This window comes from Protomyctophum parallelum (assembly GCF_964188405.1).
Source record: "Protomyctophum parallelum genome assembly, chromosome: 7".
NCBI lineage: Eukaryota > Metazoa > Chordata > Actinopteri > Myctophiformes > Myctophidae > Protomyctophum > Protomyctophum parallelum.
The window spans coordinates 7,355,842-7,372,652 of NC_139705.1; the positions used below are offsets into that span (position 1 = coordinate 7,355,842).

At 43.9% G+C, this 16,811-nt stretch overlaps 1 protein-coding gene across 1 annotated transcript in view; it reads right to left on the reverse strand.

Moving 5' to 3' along the window:
* The window catches only part of magixa (MAGI family member, X-linked a), a gene marked incomplete at both ends in the record, with an annotated part of 33,580 nt that extends 17,657 nt beyond the window's left edge, over positions 1-15,923 (reverse strand). Inside the window, 10 exons of the mRNA XM_083768877.1 lie at positions 127-214; positions 3,858-4,027; positions 5,041-5,208; positions 5,355-5,425; positions 5,976-6,183; positions 6,925-7,098; positions 9,760-9,879; positions 11,590-11,706; positions 15,484-15,721; positions 15,882-15,923. Of these exons, the coding sequence (XP_083625003.1) occupies positions 127-214; positions 3,858-4,027; positions 5,041-5,208; positions 5,355-5,425; positions 5,976-6,183; positions 6,925-7,098; positions 9,760-9,879; positions 11,590-11,706; positions 15,484-15,721; positions 15,882-15,923 (1,396 nt within the window). The remainder of the gene's footprint in view (positions 1-126; positions 215-3,857; positions 4,028-5,040; positions 5,209-5,354; positions 5,426-5,975; positions 6,184-6,924; positions 7,099-9,759; positions 9,880-11,589; positions 11,707-15,483; positions 15,722-15,881) is intronic.
* Between the last annotated feature and the right edge of the window lie 888 nt (positions 15,924-16,811).

Here is a 16,811-nt window from a genome sequence, read left to right on the forward strand (position 1 = left end):
ATGATTCTGTTCACATTTCATTGTACTGTAGCTGCGAGCTGTAGCTATAGGTCAGACATTCTCTACTCTGAAAGGACATGAAGGTGTTGTGTTTTCAGGACCAGCAGACAATGATAATAATGTCACCTGTAGCGTCACCGTTAGCATCCAGAGTGTGACTGTAGTTGAGGGGTGTCCGGGGAGGGATGGGGGGCTCAGTCGGGGTCGCTGGGGTCTAGACGAGAGAGACGGACAGAAGGAAAGACAGAAAGCCATTCAGTTGTTCTTTAAGAATGGCAAATGTGAATATATGGCAGCCGCTGATAGATTACTTGCCCAGGGATCTATCTACTGTGATTTATAAAGGAAGTGATTCATTGGATTGGAGAGCCCCAGCTGTACTCTTGCAATTTGCCGTTTGATATGCCCATGTGTGTTGTGTTATCTGGTATTTGTATATATATATATATATATATATATATATATATGTGTATATATTTGTATTTATATATAGATATTTGTTTTCCTAATGAATACTGACTGTATTGTGTACGGTATGTGCTGCTCGCCATTTTCTTTTTTGTTTGTTTGTTTTGTCTTGTTTCTGTGCTTTTTGTTTTCTTGTCTGTTTTCTTGTATTGTGCTTATAATTTATACCTTTCATGATTCATCTATGTGAAAACGTAAAAATTCAATAAAAAGTTATTTAAAAAAAAAAGAATGGCAAATGTTTTTCAGATGAAAAAATCAGATGACTTGAAGTGTAATTGTAAGTGATTAATTCGTTAGTTGCCGCGAGATTGAGGTCTAGCCAACACCAACTCGGGATTAAATGAATGATTAGTGATTAATAATTTGCCTCTTAATTAAAATTAATTAAAATTATAATTGCTCTCTAGAACTAAAATAAAATAATAAAAACAACTTAAATATTGTATTTATTTTATAAATAGATAATATTCCACTCCATAGAGCATTGCAGTCCCTGCTCAGCCCAAAAAATGCTTATTTTGTTGATTTGTCAGGAGCACGGAAAATAATTATCTACCTCAAGTAATGTTAATCACATTTGCAAACTCCCTCCGAATATTGCTTCCGGATAAAAGGTTTTCGGACCGGGGTCGATTTTATCCGCTTTTCGTAAGCTGTCTTTCACATAGACCCTTTGAGCAGTGCTGTGTCCTTCCATACCAACATGATCTGCGCTGAGAAGTTGATCATCTCGTTGAAGAGCAAAAAGTACTTTATGAAAAACAACATGCAGACTTCAAAGACACGGAGGCTTAATTTCATGCTTCTGCCCAAGTGGTTGTGAAAATAGCCAGCAGCGCACACAACACACGCACGCACGCACGCACGCACGCACACACAAAGCAGTGGAAGAATGCAGAGCGAGGGAAACAGAGAGAGGGGGGAGAGAGAGAAAAATACGGTGACATCGCATCCAATCAACTTCTAGTGAAGCAGGGACCCACTAAAGGCTCTGTGTTGTACATTAAACTTTTTCAAAATAATGAATTTTGTTCCGCGAAAACATTGCTACTAATATAAATAACTAGAATTCCCAGAGTTACGTTACGTTACCGCACACTATGGGAAGAAGGAAATTGCGGGAGTTGACTCCACATGTAGTAACGAATGGATTATTAGTTATTATTATGTGTCCTTATTAGTGTAGTGTAGTCAACACGTTATGGCTCATACACACTGCCCGGTATTTCCTCCGATTATGCTGTCGGGGAGCATTTTTGGCGCTGGCCGACAAAAACGCTGATCTGACGTTAAGCGGTGCCCAAAAGGTAGATCAGGATCTACCAGTATAGATCACAAAGGCTTTGCAGTTAGACCACATGACATGGCCCTAAAAAGATATATAATTTTAATATAAAAAACGATTTTTGCATCTGCCGCTTGAGATGAGCTGAGATGACTTGATTGACTGACATCAAAAAGGGCCTGTCAGCTCAAACACACAATGCAATACTTGTTGTGTGTGTGTGTGTGCGTGTGTGTGTGTGTGTGTGTGTGTGTGTGTGTGTGTGTGTGTGTGTGTGTGTGTGTGTTTCGATGTGCAGGGCGTTGCTAAAAATGAGCACCTGTGCTCAGCTACTTCCCTGGGTAAATAAAGAATAAAAAAATGAAAGGTACCTTTCAAAACCTATAGAAGTCAGCCTGGTACAGACGAACGGGACACCACTGTATGTAGCCTATGAAAGGCTCCTCAATTACATTTTGTAACTATTTTCAGCAATGGGATGATAGTTTTATTTGGTGGGTATATGGGCTGGTCATTTAGAAAGTAGCTAAAACAAAGTGTGGGCAGCCCTGGTATAGATGATTATATATATATATATATATATATATATATATAAATCCCTGTAGGCTACCCACATATTGGTAGCCTATATTAGCCCAATATTGTCGTTACGCATTTCACTTGAATATTGTTGTGTGCGCACGTGCGCGTGCGGAGAAAGACAGTTATTTACTGAAATTCAAGATTATAACGTCCTGTCTCACTGACGCCGTGTATAGGCTGCACGGCTATTCCTGTGTGTGTGTGTGTGTGTGTGTGTGTGTGTGTGCGTGCGTGCGTGGCGTGGCGTGAGAGAGAGAGAGATCGTGGCTTCCAGGCGTGCGTGTGTGTGCAATCAAATGTACTCGGCAGTATGGCTGGCAGGCGAAATGGCGAATTCGAACGGTGTAATTGTAATAGTTTGGAAGAAACCAAAATATGTCAAACACCAATATTTATGTAACTAAGAGATTCGCTGAGAGATCGATATTTAATATACAGAGATTTAGAAGGAATAAGCAAAATCGTGAGGCGAAAGTTCCTCTCCTTCCTCGTTTTTTTCTCCTGCGGGCTGCGGAGTCCGGACAGTGGACAGGACTGTCAGGGAGAGTCGGAGAGCAGCAGAGGCTGACAGGCAGAGCTAGTAGCCAATTAAAAGACGGAGTAGTAGTTGCCAGGTTCGCGAATTGTAAGCGAGTCGTAGTGTGTGTTGAATGGCATTTGTGGGCTTGTGAATGAATTTTCTCACATGTCATTTGTGCTCACTTGCATAGACCTGGCGTGTTGCGAACAGTTTTTCATGCGCACATCTTTTCATTGGCTAGTGCGCACATGCCACGTGACAACTTCTCTCTTGTTAATATAGATATACGCATCGCACTCAGTGTGCAAGGATGTTTTGCGTGACAGTATGTGCAAACACCTTTACTGTACATATCTTATTGGCTGCATAGTCAAACGTCAGTTTAAAGGATGAGTGGCTGCCTGTTGCCTTGTTCTTTCTGCTAACAAGCAGTCCAATTAGGGGTTGTCAATAAATCGACGAAGAAGCCAGTTTGTGAAAGCCCTAGGGGGTGAGGTAGAGTCTGTAGAGGTGAGCTTTAAGGCTGCAGCGGAAAATATGGGACTGTTTAGTCCTTGTGTGCTACAGAAATCTGACCTTACTTCAATTGACGTACTAATAAGCAACTAATCTGTTTACTCACAACCCCCTGTGGAGGGTCAAACATGGGTCTTATGTAAGAATAGGTCATCTGACAGACAACCAACAGGTGGAAGGAAGCCTTGCTTCCCAGTATACTGTGAGGTAACAAAAGGGAGCTGGGATGATTCATGTGAATGTAGTCAAGACAGTTTAGTAATTGTCATCTTCATAATTGCCATTACATGAGTTAAAAAGGGAGTCACTTGTTCCAACCGTGAGCTGTCAATGTATTCTAACTAATATTCTCTGTAGGTCTTATGGGTATGTACGCGTACGTGACAAATTAGCGTGTGCATATGTATTTGTGCTCTCGTGTGTGTGTGTGTGTGTGTGTGTGTGTGTGTGTGTGTGTGTGTGTGTGTGTGTGTGTGTACTCACTGTGTCCATGGTCTGTTTGGGACATCCATCGGGGTTGTACAGCATGGGGTAGCCTCTCCTCAGTACCACGTCCACACTCTGTCCCTGAGGGACTGACTTCAACAGCTCTACCACCTCCTTATGAGAATGGCCCAACACACAGCTGTCGTTTAAATACACCAGGATGTCAGCTGGAGATGAGAGAGAGAGAGAGGGGAAAGAGAAGGTTAATTCATGAATCATCTACAGCCAGTAAATGAAAGGGCTACAGTAGATGTAGTCATCTGCTGCAGTATGACATACTCACTATCTAATGATGTAATGTACAGTATGGCAAGGTTTTATCCCGATCTGAACCCCATGGATTATTCAATGAGAAGTTAAATAACTCCAAACGTAGGGCCGCTCGCTGTCATAACACATAGTATATATAGGCTCGAATGCGTGTCGTATGAACGATAAATCATATAATACATCAATTGTCTAGTTTGTTTCAGTGCCATCGTAATGCTGCATGCACTTACTGTCCTGGGTTTCATACAATGGAGTCTGGCTCTACAAGGTCACAATGTGTAAGGAATGGACATGAATAGCTTTACATTCATGAAAGCGGGTTAGGGTGAGCATATAGTTATCTTTCCTCAATCAACTTTCCTCTTTGGACTCTTGGATGAAAAGCTTTTGTCATGTTTAAAAAAACAAACCAAAACTGTGTTTCCCAGTTCATAATATCTGTTCAAGAGACCTTGAACCATGAAAGAGCTCTTGGTAAAAAGGGGGAGTATGATTGTCTCCATGATAAAATGTTCTTTTTGAACTCTTTGATGAAGTGCCACATTCAAGGAGGGAACCTGTAAATCACGATGCATTTCTAATCTGCACCTGTAACATTTTGACTACAGTCTATCAGTATTTATACCACACACCTTTATTTTGTAACTTTTATAGAAGTTATACTGTAGGTATTCTTTTTTTGTTATAGTTCCTAAATTGGTTCGGGTAATGGCATAGAAAACAATTGGTTCATGGTCAAACTTACTTGCCGACCCCTGCTATACAGTATAATGTATATGTATTATGTGAATTTATTTGGGTATTGTAGCTCAACTATGCACAGTGCACACCTCTAGGTTGTCTTGTTATTGTTGATATTTCTGATATTATTAGCAGTGTTACTTGTAGTACAGTGTTTAGTAACCGTTACCTGTATTTAAAACAGGCGGACCTCCAGGCGTGACACTATACACTTGAAGGAACTCTCTGGGCCGACTTCCTCCTACGATGTTAAAACCAAAACCTCGGGGACCTTTAGACAGACGAGTGTGGACGGAATACCCCAGCAACTGACTGGGCTGCTCTGAGAATGCTGGTACTAGCAGGGAGGAAGGAGAGAGAGAGAGAGAGAGAGGAGAATCTATTACTATACAGTAGATGGAAGTACAAGAGAGCACTAGAGGACAGTAGATTGTGAATGGAAGAGGCCTTAAGACAGACAGACAGACAGACAGACAGACTTACATTCATTAGTAGATACTGTCTCTCTGCTCTGGGTTCGGGGGTCCGACCAGCTGGTCGTCTTTGAGATATGACTGAAAGACAAACGTTATTATCAACATTATCGGAAAACACTGATTACTGTAAAATTACTGTAAACCAAAATTCAGTTGAGATTTCACATATATTGCAATTAAACAGCATTTGTCTTGTTGAATTTGGTGGAACCAAGTTTGACTCGACCAGTTAAACTCCACTAAACGACATCATAATGATTGAAGCTCAACTACACCGTCTACATGGTGTGGTTGAACTGAGTACAACTCGATAGCGTAGTTCAGGGTTCCCCAATAGGCGGCCTGCGGGCCATTTGCGGCCCGCCCCCCTTGTGGCCCCTGGAAGAATTTCAAAAAAATATATATATATTTTGAGGGGTCCCAGTCCCAGATATAAATGGCATTACATGGGGGTCAGTAGCCTATGCATGTCAAACTGGGCATCCTTTATAAATGGCGTCTTGCCCTGAAAATGAAATTTCAGGGCAAGACCTTGACCTTGCGCGTGCGGACTCGGCCCCCAGCCTGGCACGCTAGTCAAAATATGGCCCTTTAATTAATTGGGGAACCCTGGCGTAGTTGAACTCACTCTATGTAGTAAGGCTCTCCTGACTCGCTGAACGCCAGCTCCCAGTTCTGGGGCAGGGGTCCTCCCCCCCGCTCCCTCTCTCCTCCTCTGCTTGTCGAGACGCTCCCCGCTCCGTTCTCTGCGCCCCCGCTGCCTACTCTGGACGACTCCCATGATTGGCTGAGAGGCAGGCCGGTGGGCGGGGCACTGATGACTCCAACAGACCCTGCTGTCAATCAACAGAGCGGTATTAGTGAAATCTACAAGCCCCGGCCAACCGAGAAAAAAACATTGAGGAATGGACATGTTGGCCGAAAGTAGGTACTGCAGCTTGAGCGGCATTGGACCATACATGAACACGCCGCGCGCCAATACTCGACAGCGGCGGTGCTCGTTCATGACTCGCACGCACGCACGCACGCACGCACGCACGCACACGCTCGTTCATGTTTTCAGCCCGGCATGTTCACGTATGGCCCAAAACCAACCCAGAATGCACTCTGTTCCAACCCGGAGGAAGGGGTGAAAACGCCTCATGAACCGGGTGAGCAACTCAATGCAAGTGGATGGTAGGAGAAATCCGGTGCCGTCTCTTGAAATCTACAATAGCAAGTGGTACAGTATAATTATGCAATTATGTGTGTGTGTGTGTGTGTGTGTGTGTGTGTGTGTGCGCGCGACCGTGCGTGCATGTGTGCGTTTGTGTGTTTGTCTATGTTTCTCAGAGGTGATGTTAAACTATTAAAGTAGCCTTGAGCAAGTCACTATAGTATAGACAATAGTGTATACCTCTACTTGATTACGTAGAGCTGCCCAACAGTAGGAAACTGTGTGGGTGTGTGTGTGTGCGTGCGTGCGTGCGTGCGTGCGTGCGTGCGTGCGTGCGTGCGTGCGTGCGTGCGTGCGTGCGTGCGTGCGTGCGTGCGTGCGTGCGTGCGTGCGTGCGTGCGTGCGTGCGTGAGCGTGTTACCAGACAGTCCACTGTCTTCCTCACTGTTCTCTCCTTCCTCCACAGCTTTCTCCAGGTTGCTCAGTGACTTGCTGCGTGTTCGGAAGTTCCTCAGTAGGTTTCTGTGTTCCTGGTAGGTGATTGGTGGACTCTCTGGTCCGATGTGGACAGGCCGGGGTGTACCATAGTAGTTCCCTAGAGATTGGACACAAACAAAGTCCAGTCAAAATCAGTCATGTTGATTTTTGAGTGGTGCAACCACTCCCAGAACCCAGAACCCGCTTGAGTGCCACTATGTGGGGCATACATACAAAATGTGGTTCTGTAGGGGTGAGAGGACACAGCCCTGGTGGGCATCTGTGCTGATATTGACATGGGGTCAAGCTCTTCTGCTTGTATCTATTCCTAGATTTACAGGCCTCATTTATCAACGTGATTTACACCCACAAATTGGACATTGACGTACGCCACGCCAAAGCTCCCGAACGTCTGTTCGGGAGCTTTAGTCCGCACCCTTTTTCTGTCAGACAAGCGGAGCAGAATTGTCTGACCAGCTGACAGGCATCTAAACATATTTCAACTCTTAGAATTAATTTAGAATCGATTTTCATTAAGCATAATATGAGCATAGATACAGTATATGACGCACAGATTGTCGTCGGGGCTCAGTCCCCATTCATTCCGTGCAGAATAAGAATATACATTTTAGATGTGATATAAGCCGAATATAATTAATCTCTACAGGGAATGAATTAAGACCCCCAGGGGGATCTAGAAACGGAGCCTGCAGGTGGATTCTGGGGAGGCAAAACAAGTTCATGAGCAGCACAGCAGGTAAGCAGCGAGGCAGAGAGCGGAGCGGCAGCAGCAACGACCGCACAGCAGGAGAGAGAGCCGCGAGAGCCGCGAGAGCCGCACATAGTCACTGCACATAGTATACAAATATTTGACAAAGGAATAGTCCTACTGGCAAACACTGCTGATTCTTTCCAGTGTGCCAAAATAAATGAACGCACACTTTGCAAACAGGTGCGTGTGTGCGCGGACATGACGAGGCGAGAACTCTTTTCTTATTGGTTTTCCACGCGTTTGTTTGGTTGTATATTCCAGTTGTTCATGTCGTAAAATCGGGGCGTTTCGAGAATATTTAACCCATTTATTCCGGACGTCGAAATTTAAAAAATGTCTTCTAAATTCTGACAGTTTTCTGAAATACCTATGTTTGTCAGTGGTGCTCAATATTTAATGTCAAGGATCGCAAAAACATATGTAATTGGCCACCGACCCCTATCTGAAAATATGTTGTTCCAGGAACCCCTCAGAAGCAAAGATTTGAGTTAAAAACATTCGCCCTGAAAGAATATATATTCAAAATGTTGCACCATGCACATTTTTTTCACTATTTTTCAAAAATAGCAGACCTACAAGCTCGTAGCGCCACTCGGTGGCGCACTATGAGCTTGTAGATCTGCTATTTTACAATAGCTAAATTATAACATAATGTTTAAAACAACAAAAGGGGTTCCCGCCCAAAATGGGTTAAGGTTAGGTCGTGTTATTTAAAAATGACAGTCGGTTTCAGTCGTGACATTCATCAAAGCTCCGACCAAATTTACGCAAAGGCTGTATACTATAGGATCACTTGATAAATGCCACGTTGACGTGGGTGTACGCCAAAACCCAAGCTCGACATTAAGGCAGAATATACACAACATGGTGAACCATGGTTTGTCACGATACCTCACAATGGTCTAAAACTCTAAATAATGTGCACGTCCTCAGGAGATGTAGAATGTTACAATGATAGTATGTAAATACATCTATCTGTGTTTTGTCCAACATTCAGTGGTATTCCCACTAGCTGTTCAGACGTTCACTTCCGGCTGATGGTCGTGGTAGACTCTGCCAGGTTCCTTGTGTAGGTGGATACTCCCCGTGTTCTATTACAAAGGTCATTGTTTTGATATTCCCAATTGAGCTACATTAGTCATGTTGATGCTCTCACATGCGTACTCTCAGGGGCGATTCACACTATGGTCCCGGGTGCGCACTCGGGACCACTTGGCAGATGTTGTGGTAGTGTGAATGATGCGTACCGTTCCCAGGAGTGGATCGCCCAACCGTCCCCGGGACCGCATGGGGGGGGGTCTCTGGACCGTTGAAGTGTATTCAGATACGGATCGTTCCAATGTGAATGCATGCGTACTGGACATGGACTGGTTTTTTTTAAGAACGTGATATAATCTCTAGTCGACGAGCCAAGCGTCAACAAAAAAAAACGCAGCCACTGCACGACGCGTAACACCAGCTCATTTCTCAACGCCGCCCCGTCTCCTGTTGAATCTGCTTATACGCGCAGCATCGCAGTACGCGCTGATCTTATTCTGCGGACTACACGTGGCTCTGGGGCTTTGCTTGGCATAGTTTCCAAAATAATAATAATGCTAAAGTAGAATCCATAGCAAACTAATATCAAACATGACACTGGTGCACAGAACTGACTGACACAGTGAATAGCAGGCAGGCTGACAGTGAAGTAGTATAACGGCAAAGAGCCAAAGAGGCAATGCAATGTGTGTCTGGATTCATTTGAGACAATGTCGCAGAGTTGATGGTCAGTGTCCGTGCGTGCCAGCCATCAAGCACACCGCCATGGAGGATTAAAGTGTGTTATGCAAGTGTACCCGGGTGCGCTGTTGAATCTCGGGCAATGTGAATCATGGCCATCGGGGACGAGGCAACCGTATTCGGTTCCAATAAAACGGATTCAGTCCGTCTCAGTGTGAATTGCCTATAAGTGGGTCTGAGTGATAAAGAATGATACAAGGTAATGGTTTGTGTGCTTTTGTTTCTTACCTTTGAACTTGCCACTCTCCAGCAGCGCTCCTGACTCCTCCAAAGAGAAGAACTCCTCAATGGAGACAAAGTTGTAGTCGACTCCTGAGATCTCCCCCTCTCGCGGCTGTCTGGTTGTACCTACAGGACACAGGTCAGTGACATCGTCTTTAAAGTTGCATTGTTCATAATGTTGATACTCACAATTTATATTTCCTTTTTTGAAAATAAGTTGTGGCATAAGTCTACAAATAAGTGCCATGATTCAGATGTTGTTGTTTTCTCACCTGCCTTCTAAAGCATTTAGTCAACTCTTTCAGGCTTCCATCCCCGATCAGACATTGCTAAGAATATACAAAGAGCATCTCTATTCCGAAAATAGTAATTTTTAATGGTTAAGAAAGTTGATTTTAGATAGATGCTACATGGACATGTTATCCAAAGCGCTCCTCCTCTCATAAGACGCTGCCATAAGACACTGCCCTGCAGGCACACAGAGCCACCCCCACCCTTAGCAACACCTGAAGACCTCCGCTCTGAGGCCATAGAAACTCGAAAGGGTGGAGGGATTCTGAAAGGCCAGAAGAATCCAGTCTCATGCAGATAGAAAGTTAGAAGCGCATGCAGGGTTTCTACGATGCATAACACATGTACAGTACGGCCCCCGGGAACGGCTCTCTGCCACTAGATCTGCTTATTGTAACAATATTGTCACCGTGGACCTGGCTCTGACAGTGGAGCACTAAATGATAGCACTTTAACGCATTTAGACCTACCATCGATTCTACAAATGTCTTCTGAATCCTGACAGTTCTGTGAAAAACCTATGTTTCTGTGTCAGTTGTGTTCAAAAGGTTTCATGTCAAGGACCCCCAAAAATATATGTAATTGGCCGCCGACCCCATCTGAAAAAATGTTGTTCCAGGGACCTCCCCAGAAGCACAGGTTTGAGTTCACCCTGAATGAATATGTATTTTCAAAAATATCAGACCTACAAGCTCGTACCGCGCCACTCGGTGGCGTGCTATGAGCTTGTAGATCTGCTATTTTCCAATAGCTAAAGCATAACATAATGCTTAAAACACCAAAAGGGGTTCCCGGCGTACACCCTGCCAACTAACGGCTGTACTGTAGGAGCTCCCTGAACACTTGAACAGCCTACCCTGAAAGATCTAGACATCCAGCCAAACGTAATAACCTGACGGATCTGATACAGGTCGCAGCTGAAATCCTCAAGGAGGGAAGAAGGCAGCGTGTGGTTTTAGAAAGGACAGAGAGATGTTTGACGTGATCTTGTGGCACAACAGCTTCGGGAAAAATACAGTGAAATAGCAAACTGTGTTGCTCATATAGCTTTTGTAGACATATTATGACAGCATGAACAACCTTGCTTTTTTTGTTATACAGACTGGAGTCAGACATAGCCGTGTACTGTACTGGCCCCGACACCTGGTCAATATCTTTAACTGCAGGTCTCTACAACAGCCATGTACAGCCACCATCTCAGAACCCCGTAGGCTTTCCATGCGCTCCCTTCTTACAGGCCAGGGTGTGGCGTGTATATATGGAGAACCGGTGCACGTATTACTGCATAGCAAAGTATGCAAAGAGGCATGCCTATAAAACTAAGCCCACGCCCCTGCTTTTACATGTCCAGGCCGCCGCTTTGCATCCAGGATCAGATTCTACACGGTCATCAGAAGATGCACAAGTAAGTCATCATCGGACGTCATGGACATCACAACACAAGCCCGTGTATAAATGTGTGCGTGCGTGCGTGTAAGTGTGCGTGTGTGTCTGTGTGTTTGTGCCACATGTGTACAGTGTGTGTGCGTGCATGTGTATACGTACAAGGCACAGCCCTCAGGTACAGGTTCTCTCTGATGAGCTGCTGGAGTTGACTGTCCATGGAGGATGGAGTGAAACATTTACTGAGGAATAACCTGAGGTCTTTACACAGAGAGAGACCTACAGAGAGACACATACAGAGAGACAGGGAGAGAGAGAGAAGGTATTAAACCGTTTAGGCCTGACGTCGAAAAAATAATACAAAAATAAGTCTTCTGAAAGAATATAATATTCAAAGATTTGTGGCGCATTTTCACGATTTTTCAAAAATAGCAGACCTACAAGCTCGTAGATCTGCTATTTTTCAATAGCTAAAGTATAACATAATGCTTAGTTAAAACACCAAAAGGGGTTCCCGCCCAGAATGGGTTAAACCGTTTCATACAGAACCAACAACAGCTATATATCCGGGGCACACACGCACGCGCGCACGGTTTTGATGTTTGATAACGAGACTCGGTTATCACCAAATGGCCACCCTGGGAAATGACAGAAGTCCTGTCAGAATCCCCAAGGACGATCTATGTCATTGTCGTCTATTCACAGCTTTGTCATATATCGTCCATACTTTACCCTAAGAAGCTGATTAAATCGTTATTGTTTTAGGTTATTCACGTGTAGATTTACCCTCTTTGTTATTCATGGGGAATTTAAATATTATCGTTTTTCGGTTTGGTAAACTGCCATGCGAGTATATGAACTAGAAAAGTGTGCTCCTCGGAACACAAGTCTCCACCAGGCCGTGTTGGCTCGTAGCGCGCCACCGAGTGGCACGCTACGAGCTTGTATAGGTCTGCTATTTTTGAAAAACCGAAGAGCGACTGACATAGAAGACATTTTTTTAATCTGATCTCAGGTCAGAATGAAAACGGTCAGGATGTAGAAGACATTTTTAGAATCTGATCTCAGGTCAGAATGGGTTAAGGGCCTTGCAAACGGGGAGCGAGGAACGCACACGTTGTTGCCTGGATCAACGAAAGGTCTGCTACAGGTCAGCTCAAGAGGGGCGCGACAACGAAAGCATAAAAAAAAAAAGCTAAACTGAATTCCAGGTCTGGTGAGTGGCGGGCGTGTGCACAAAACGAGCATGCGCACAACAAGTAGTAGCAAAAAGTGTGTTTCGAAGAAAACACACTATGGCACAATGTCGATTTGACGGCCTACGGTTCAAGAGTTATGGGCCAAAACATGAAGTGTTGTTCTTCCTTGTGTTGGGAATGTGCATGCAAAGTTTCCCAACAATCGGGTGCTGCCTTCATGATGTGTGGCATTTTGTGCAAAACTATCACATGACTAGTATAGAGTGTACCGATGTGCATGATGTTTGGACAAAATCTGTAGGAGTAATGGGTTTCGCATAAATCGGCCTCTTGGTGGCCATGTAACATGCCGATGTGAGAAATTTTACTTGGCCTCCAAAGGAGAATGCATGCATAGTTTCATGCTGAGCAGTTCAATGGTACCCGGGACTGAGTAGTTCCTAGATAGTGTGGTACGAGGCTTCAAAAAAACAGCTCCCGTTTTTTGCAGATCTTGGTTCTATAGAGTCCAAACTATGAGAAAATGATGGGGTTCAAATTTCCGGACCGGAGGGGGGGGGGTCATCTATTTGGGACCTCCCAGAACAGTATGCCAGCCAGTTAATATCCGATTTTCATAATATTAGAATTGTTTTGTATGTTTTAAAACATTCTGAGTTGATTCCTTAAATCAACTCAGAAACAACAACATTTTGGACAAAATCTTATCCATTCTTTAGTTTTGGGTCTGAGGGGCTAAATGTCTTCAAATGGTGGCCCGTGGCTCAAATGCCGAATAAATAATGGACCTTGATATGAAAAGGGTTGAAAACCACTATTGAAAACTATATTGTGTCCAAGATAAAGTCACCTCAGGAGCCTGTCAGTCACATACATTGTTCAAATTAATTGAGAAACCTGTGAACATTCCCACCTGCAGAAGTTCACACTTCTTGAGAAAGCATGGCGTTTCTTTCTTTCTGTCGACGTCTGCTCTCGGCAGGTTAGCGTGAACAATTTCCTGCTCTTACACCTTCACTAAGACAGAGGGAACTAGCAGGGTTCAGGAGATGACTAATGATGGACACTGTGATGGTGTGGAGCAGACTCCATGTTTCATCTGCAGGAGCAGGCAATCAAAAAGTGTGATCCTGTGTTCTACCTGAGTGGTCATAAGATTTATCCGAACCCTTACTGTGACTGTAACAGACTGTGATAGGTATTTCAAGTGACCGATGATAATTATCAGACTGGTCAAATTATTCAAGCTTGCAGTGGCGGACATAGCAAACAAGTACTGTACTTATGTACATTTTTGGAGTACACTCGGTCTCGATCCTCCCCCCACCCCCACACCCCCTCGGACTTGGTTTTTAATTGGACTCGCTTTAGGTGGACTCGACTACAACGCTATATAACTGTGTAACACAAAATGTTATAAATAATACTGAGAATACTAATAAACCGTCAAAGTACAATACATACACCAACAAGACACATAAAAACATACACAACATTTCTAATATGAATCAAAAATAGTCCCGGACCACCTGTGGAAGACCCCTGGTATTAGCACTTCTCAATTTTGTTATCAGAGCCCAGCTACAAAAAACTTTTATGCTTCAATTATGATCTAATTTGACATTGTTCTGGAACATAGTTTACTTGCCAGAATGTGAACCCAGACGTGAGTACCCTACGTTTTTATGTTAGAAATGTTGAGTATGGGTCCCCAGCTTCGTTTTGCACAAAAATCACTCCTTGGGCTAAATCTGGCCATAGCCAGTTTTTAACCGAATGAGTGTTTTTCATGCAAAACTTATGCTTGCAATGGATTCAGAATCATGAAAACCCCCTAGTTTGACCCGTCACATGCTACTAAAAGCATAAAGAGTTTTTGAAAATGTTGCCTTATATTGGATGTTAATGGTACACCAGCTTATTATGCTAATTATGAAAATTGCCCAACATATGCAAGTTAGCATCCGGCAGTTTCTAAATGCTGGGGACCCATACTCAACATTTATAACATACAAACTTATAGGGTACTCAAAATGTCCGGGTTCACAATGGGCTGGCAAGTAGACTAACAGGAGCAGAGCGAGGAATGTAATGAGTACTTAGATGAGTCCGGGGGTCCCGGGTGAAGAAAGACCCCAACCAAAAGTCAGAAAAGATTATTCTGGCTACTTTAAAAGTGTAAGAAATAAACTTAGAATATTTGAAAACCTACAAAACAACACTAATATTATGAAAATCAGACATTAATTGTCTGGCATACTATAAAGGGATGGGGGTCGTGAAAATTTGAACCCCATCATTTTCTGACAGTTTGGTCCCTATAAAAGCCAAAACTCAAAAAAGGTTTTCAGCAAAGAAATCCTACGAAAGTACACCTCGTACCGCACTAAGGGCTGTATCTTGCGTGTCTTAAGTACCAGGTCTTATTCCCTAACTTGAGTAAACTGAAGACCTGGAGGCGTGATCAATGCTCTTTGGCCACTCAGAATAGCCAAATGGCATTGATCACGCCTCCAGGTCTTTAGTTTACTCAAGTTAGGGAATAAGACCTGGTACTTAACCCATTCTGACCGGGCACCCATTTTGGTGTTGGCATCATGTTATGCTTTAACTATTGAAAAATAGCAGATCTACAAGCTCATATCGCGCCACCGAGTGGCGCGATACGAGCTTGTAGGTCTGCTATTTTTGAAAAATCGAAGACTTTTAGAATCTGATCTCAGGTCAGAATGGGTTAATAATGAAACTGTCAGGATGTAATAGACATTTTTAGAATCTGATCTCAGGTCAGAATGGGTTAAGACACGCAAAATACAGCCCTAAGAGTGTGACTACACCCCATCTCTTGTAGACTCACCTGGTGAGACGGTCTTTATTCTAATTGGATGAGGACAGGAGTTAAGGACCCCTCTGACATCGCCGAGAGTCATGCCCAGCACAGGCGTCCCGCCAATCTCTAGGATGACATCACCAACTGTAGCTCCACCCCCCGGGGCAGCCGTGACGAAAGGGAACTCTCCGTAATCCGCCCCGCCGCCCACAGCCAAGCCCAGCTCCCCCGACGCTCCGCCCAATGGCACAAAGCTCTCTTGCACCTGAGAGAGGGAGAGGGAAAGGGAAGGAAAACAAGGAAAGGAGAGAAGGCAGGGAAGGAAAGAAGGAAGAAAGGAATGAAAGAAATAAACACAGGATGTGACTGAATATGCATCCAATTCTATTATGTGATTATTTTTGTGTTATACTATGACAGAGTACCTTGGAGCGCCAGTGCAGCTTCTTGACCGTGGCCTTAGACATGATGGCCGTTCTAGAGAACACAAGACAACTAGTTTAGAGCAGTGGTTCTCAAACCTTTTGGGCCACGGGCACCCATCTGAAAATATTTGGTGCCATTGGACCCTCATACAAGATTTGTGTTAAATGTCTACAAGCTCATAAACCGTGGCATTGTGATGCAGCGTCTGGGGGGAAAAACCTGGCCTCAGCGCTGTCAGGCTGAAAGAGTTCTCAATAGGGTCATAACTCATGTGCAGATACAGCGTGGGTCAAAAAAGAGAGTTCAATTTCCAGGAACGAAGAAAGTCTTTAATCACATAATGTCTCTAGAAGTCCAAAGAGTAAGTACAAGCATAAAGAAGTTCTATAGCAAGCGAAAAGTCCAACATAAAAATCGTCAAGAACTAAAATCACAAAACGCTATGTCGTGGAGAATGGCAAAAGAGAACTGAGTCAAAAGGTGTTCACACACAAAAATGAGCATAGAATTGAGGAACAAACAGGGTTTATATACAGGCAAACTCAATCAGGGCAATGGCAATCAAAGATCACGACACAGGTAAGGTGGATAACAAGGAGGTGTGGTGACTCAGGTAACAAAGCGGCCATCAGAAAACAGCCACAAAACCCAAGGCTATGATAGAAGAAGGTAGGGACGTTCCACGACCCGTCAGGCATGGATAGTCTTGAACCGGAAGTTCGGTGAGAGCCGGCTGGACCAGCTTGTGAACACTATTTATGAACGATTGGGACCTTTGTCAGTTAATCGGTTCAGCAATATAAAAGAAGACATATCACAGGTTGTTTTCTATAATCACTTGTTTTTGCCAGGTGTAAGCCTTGGCTTATAATCGCTCGTGCTTCTAGTAGGGACCTAGTCATGATTTGCTGCTTCCAGTAGGGACCTAG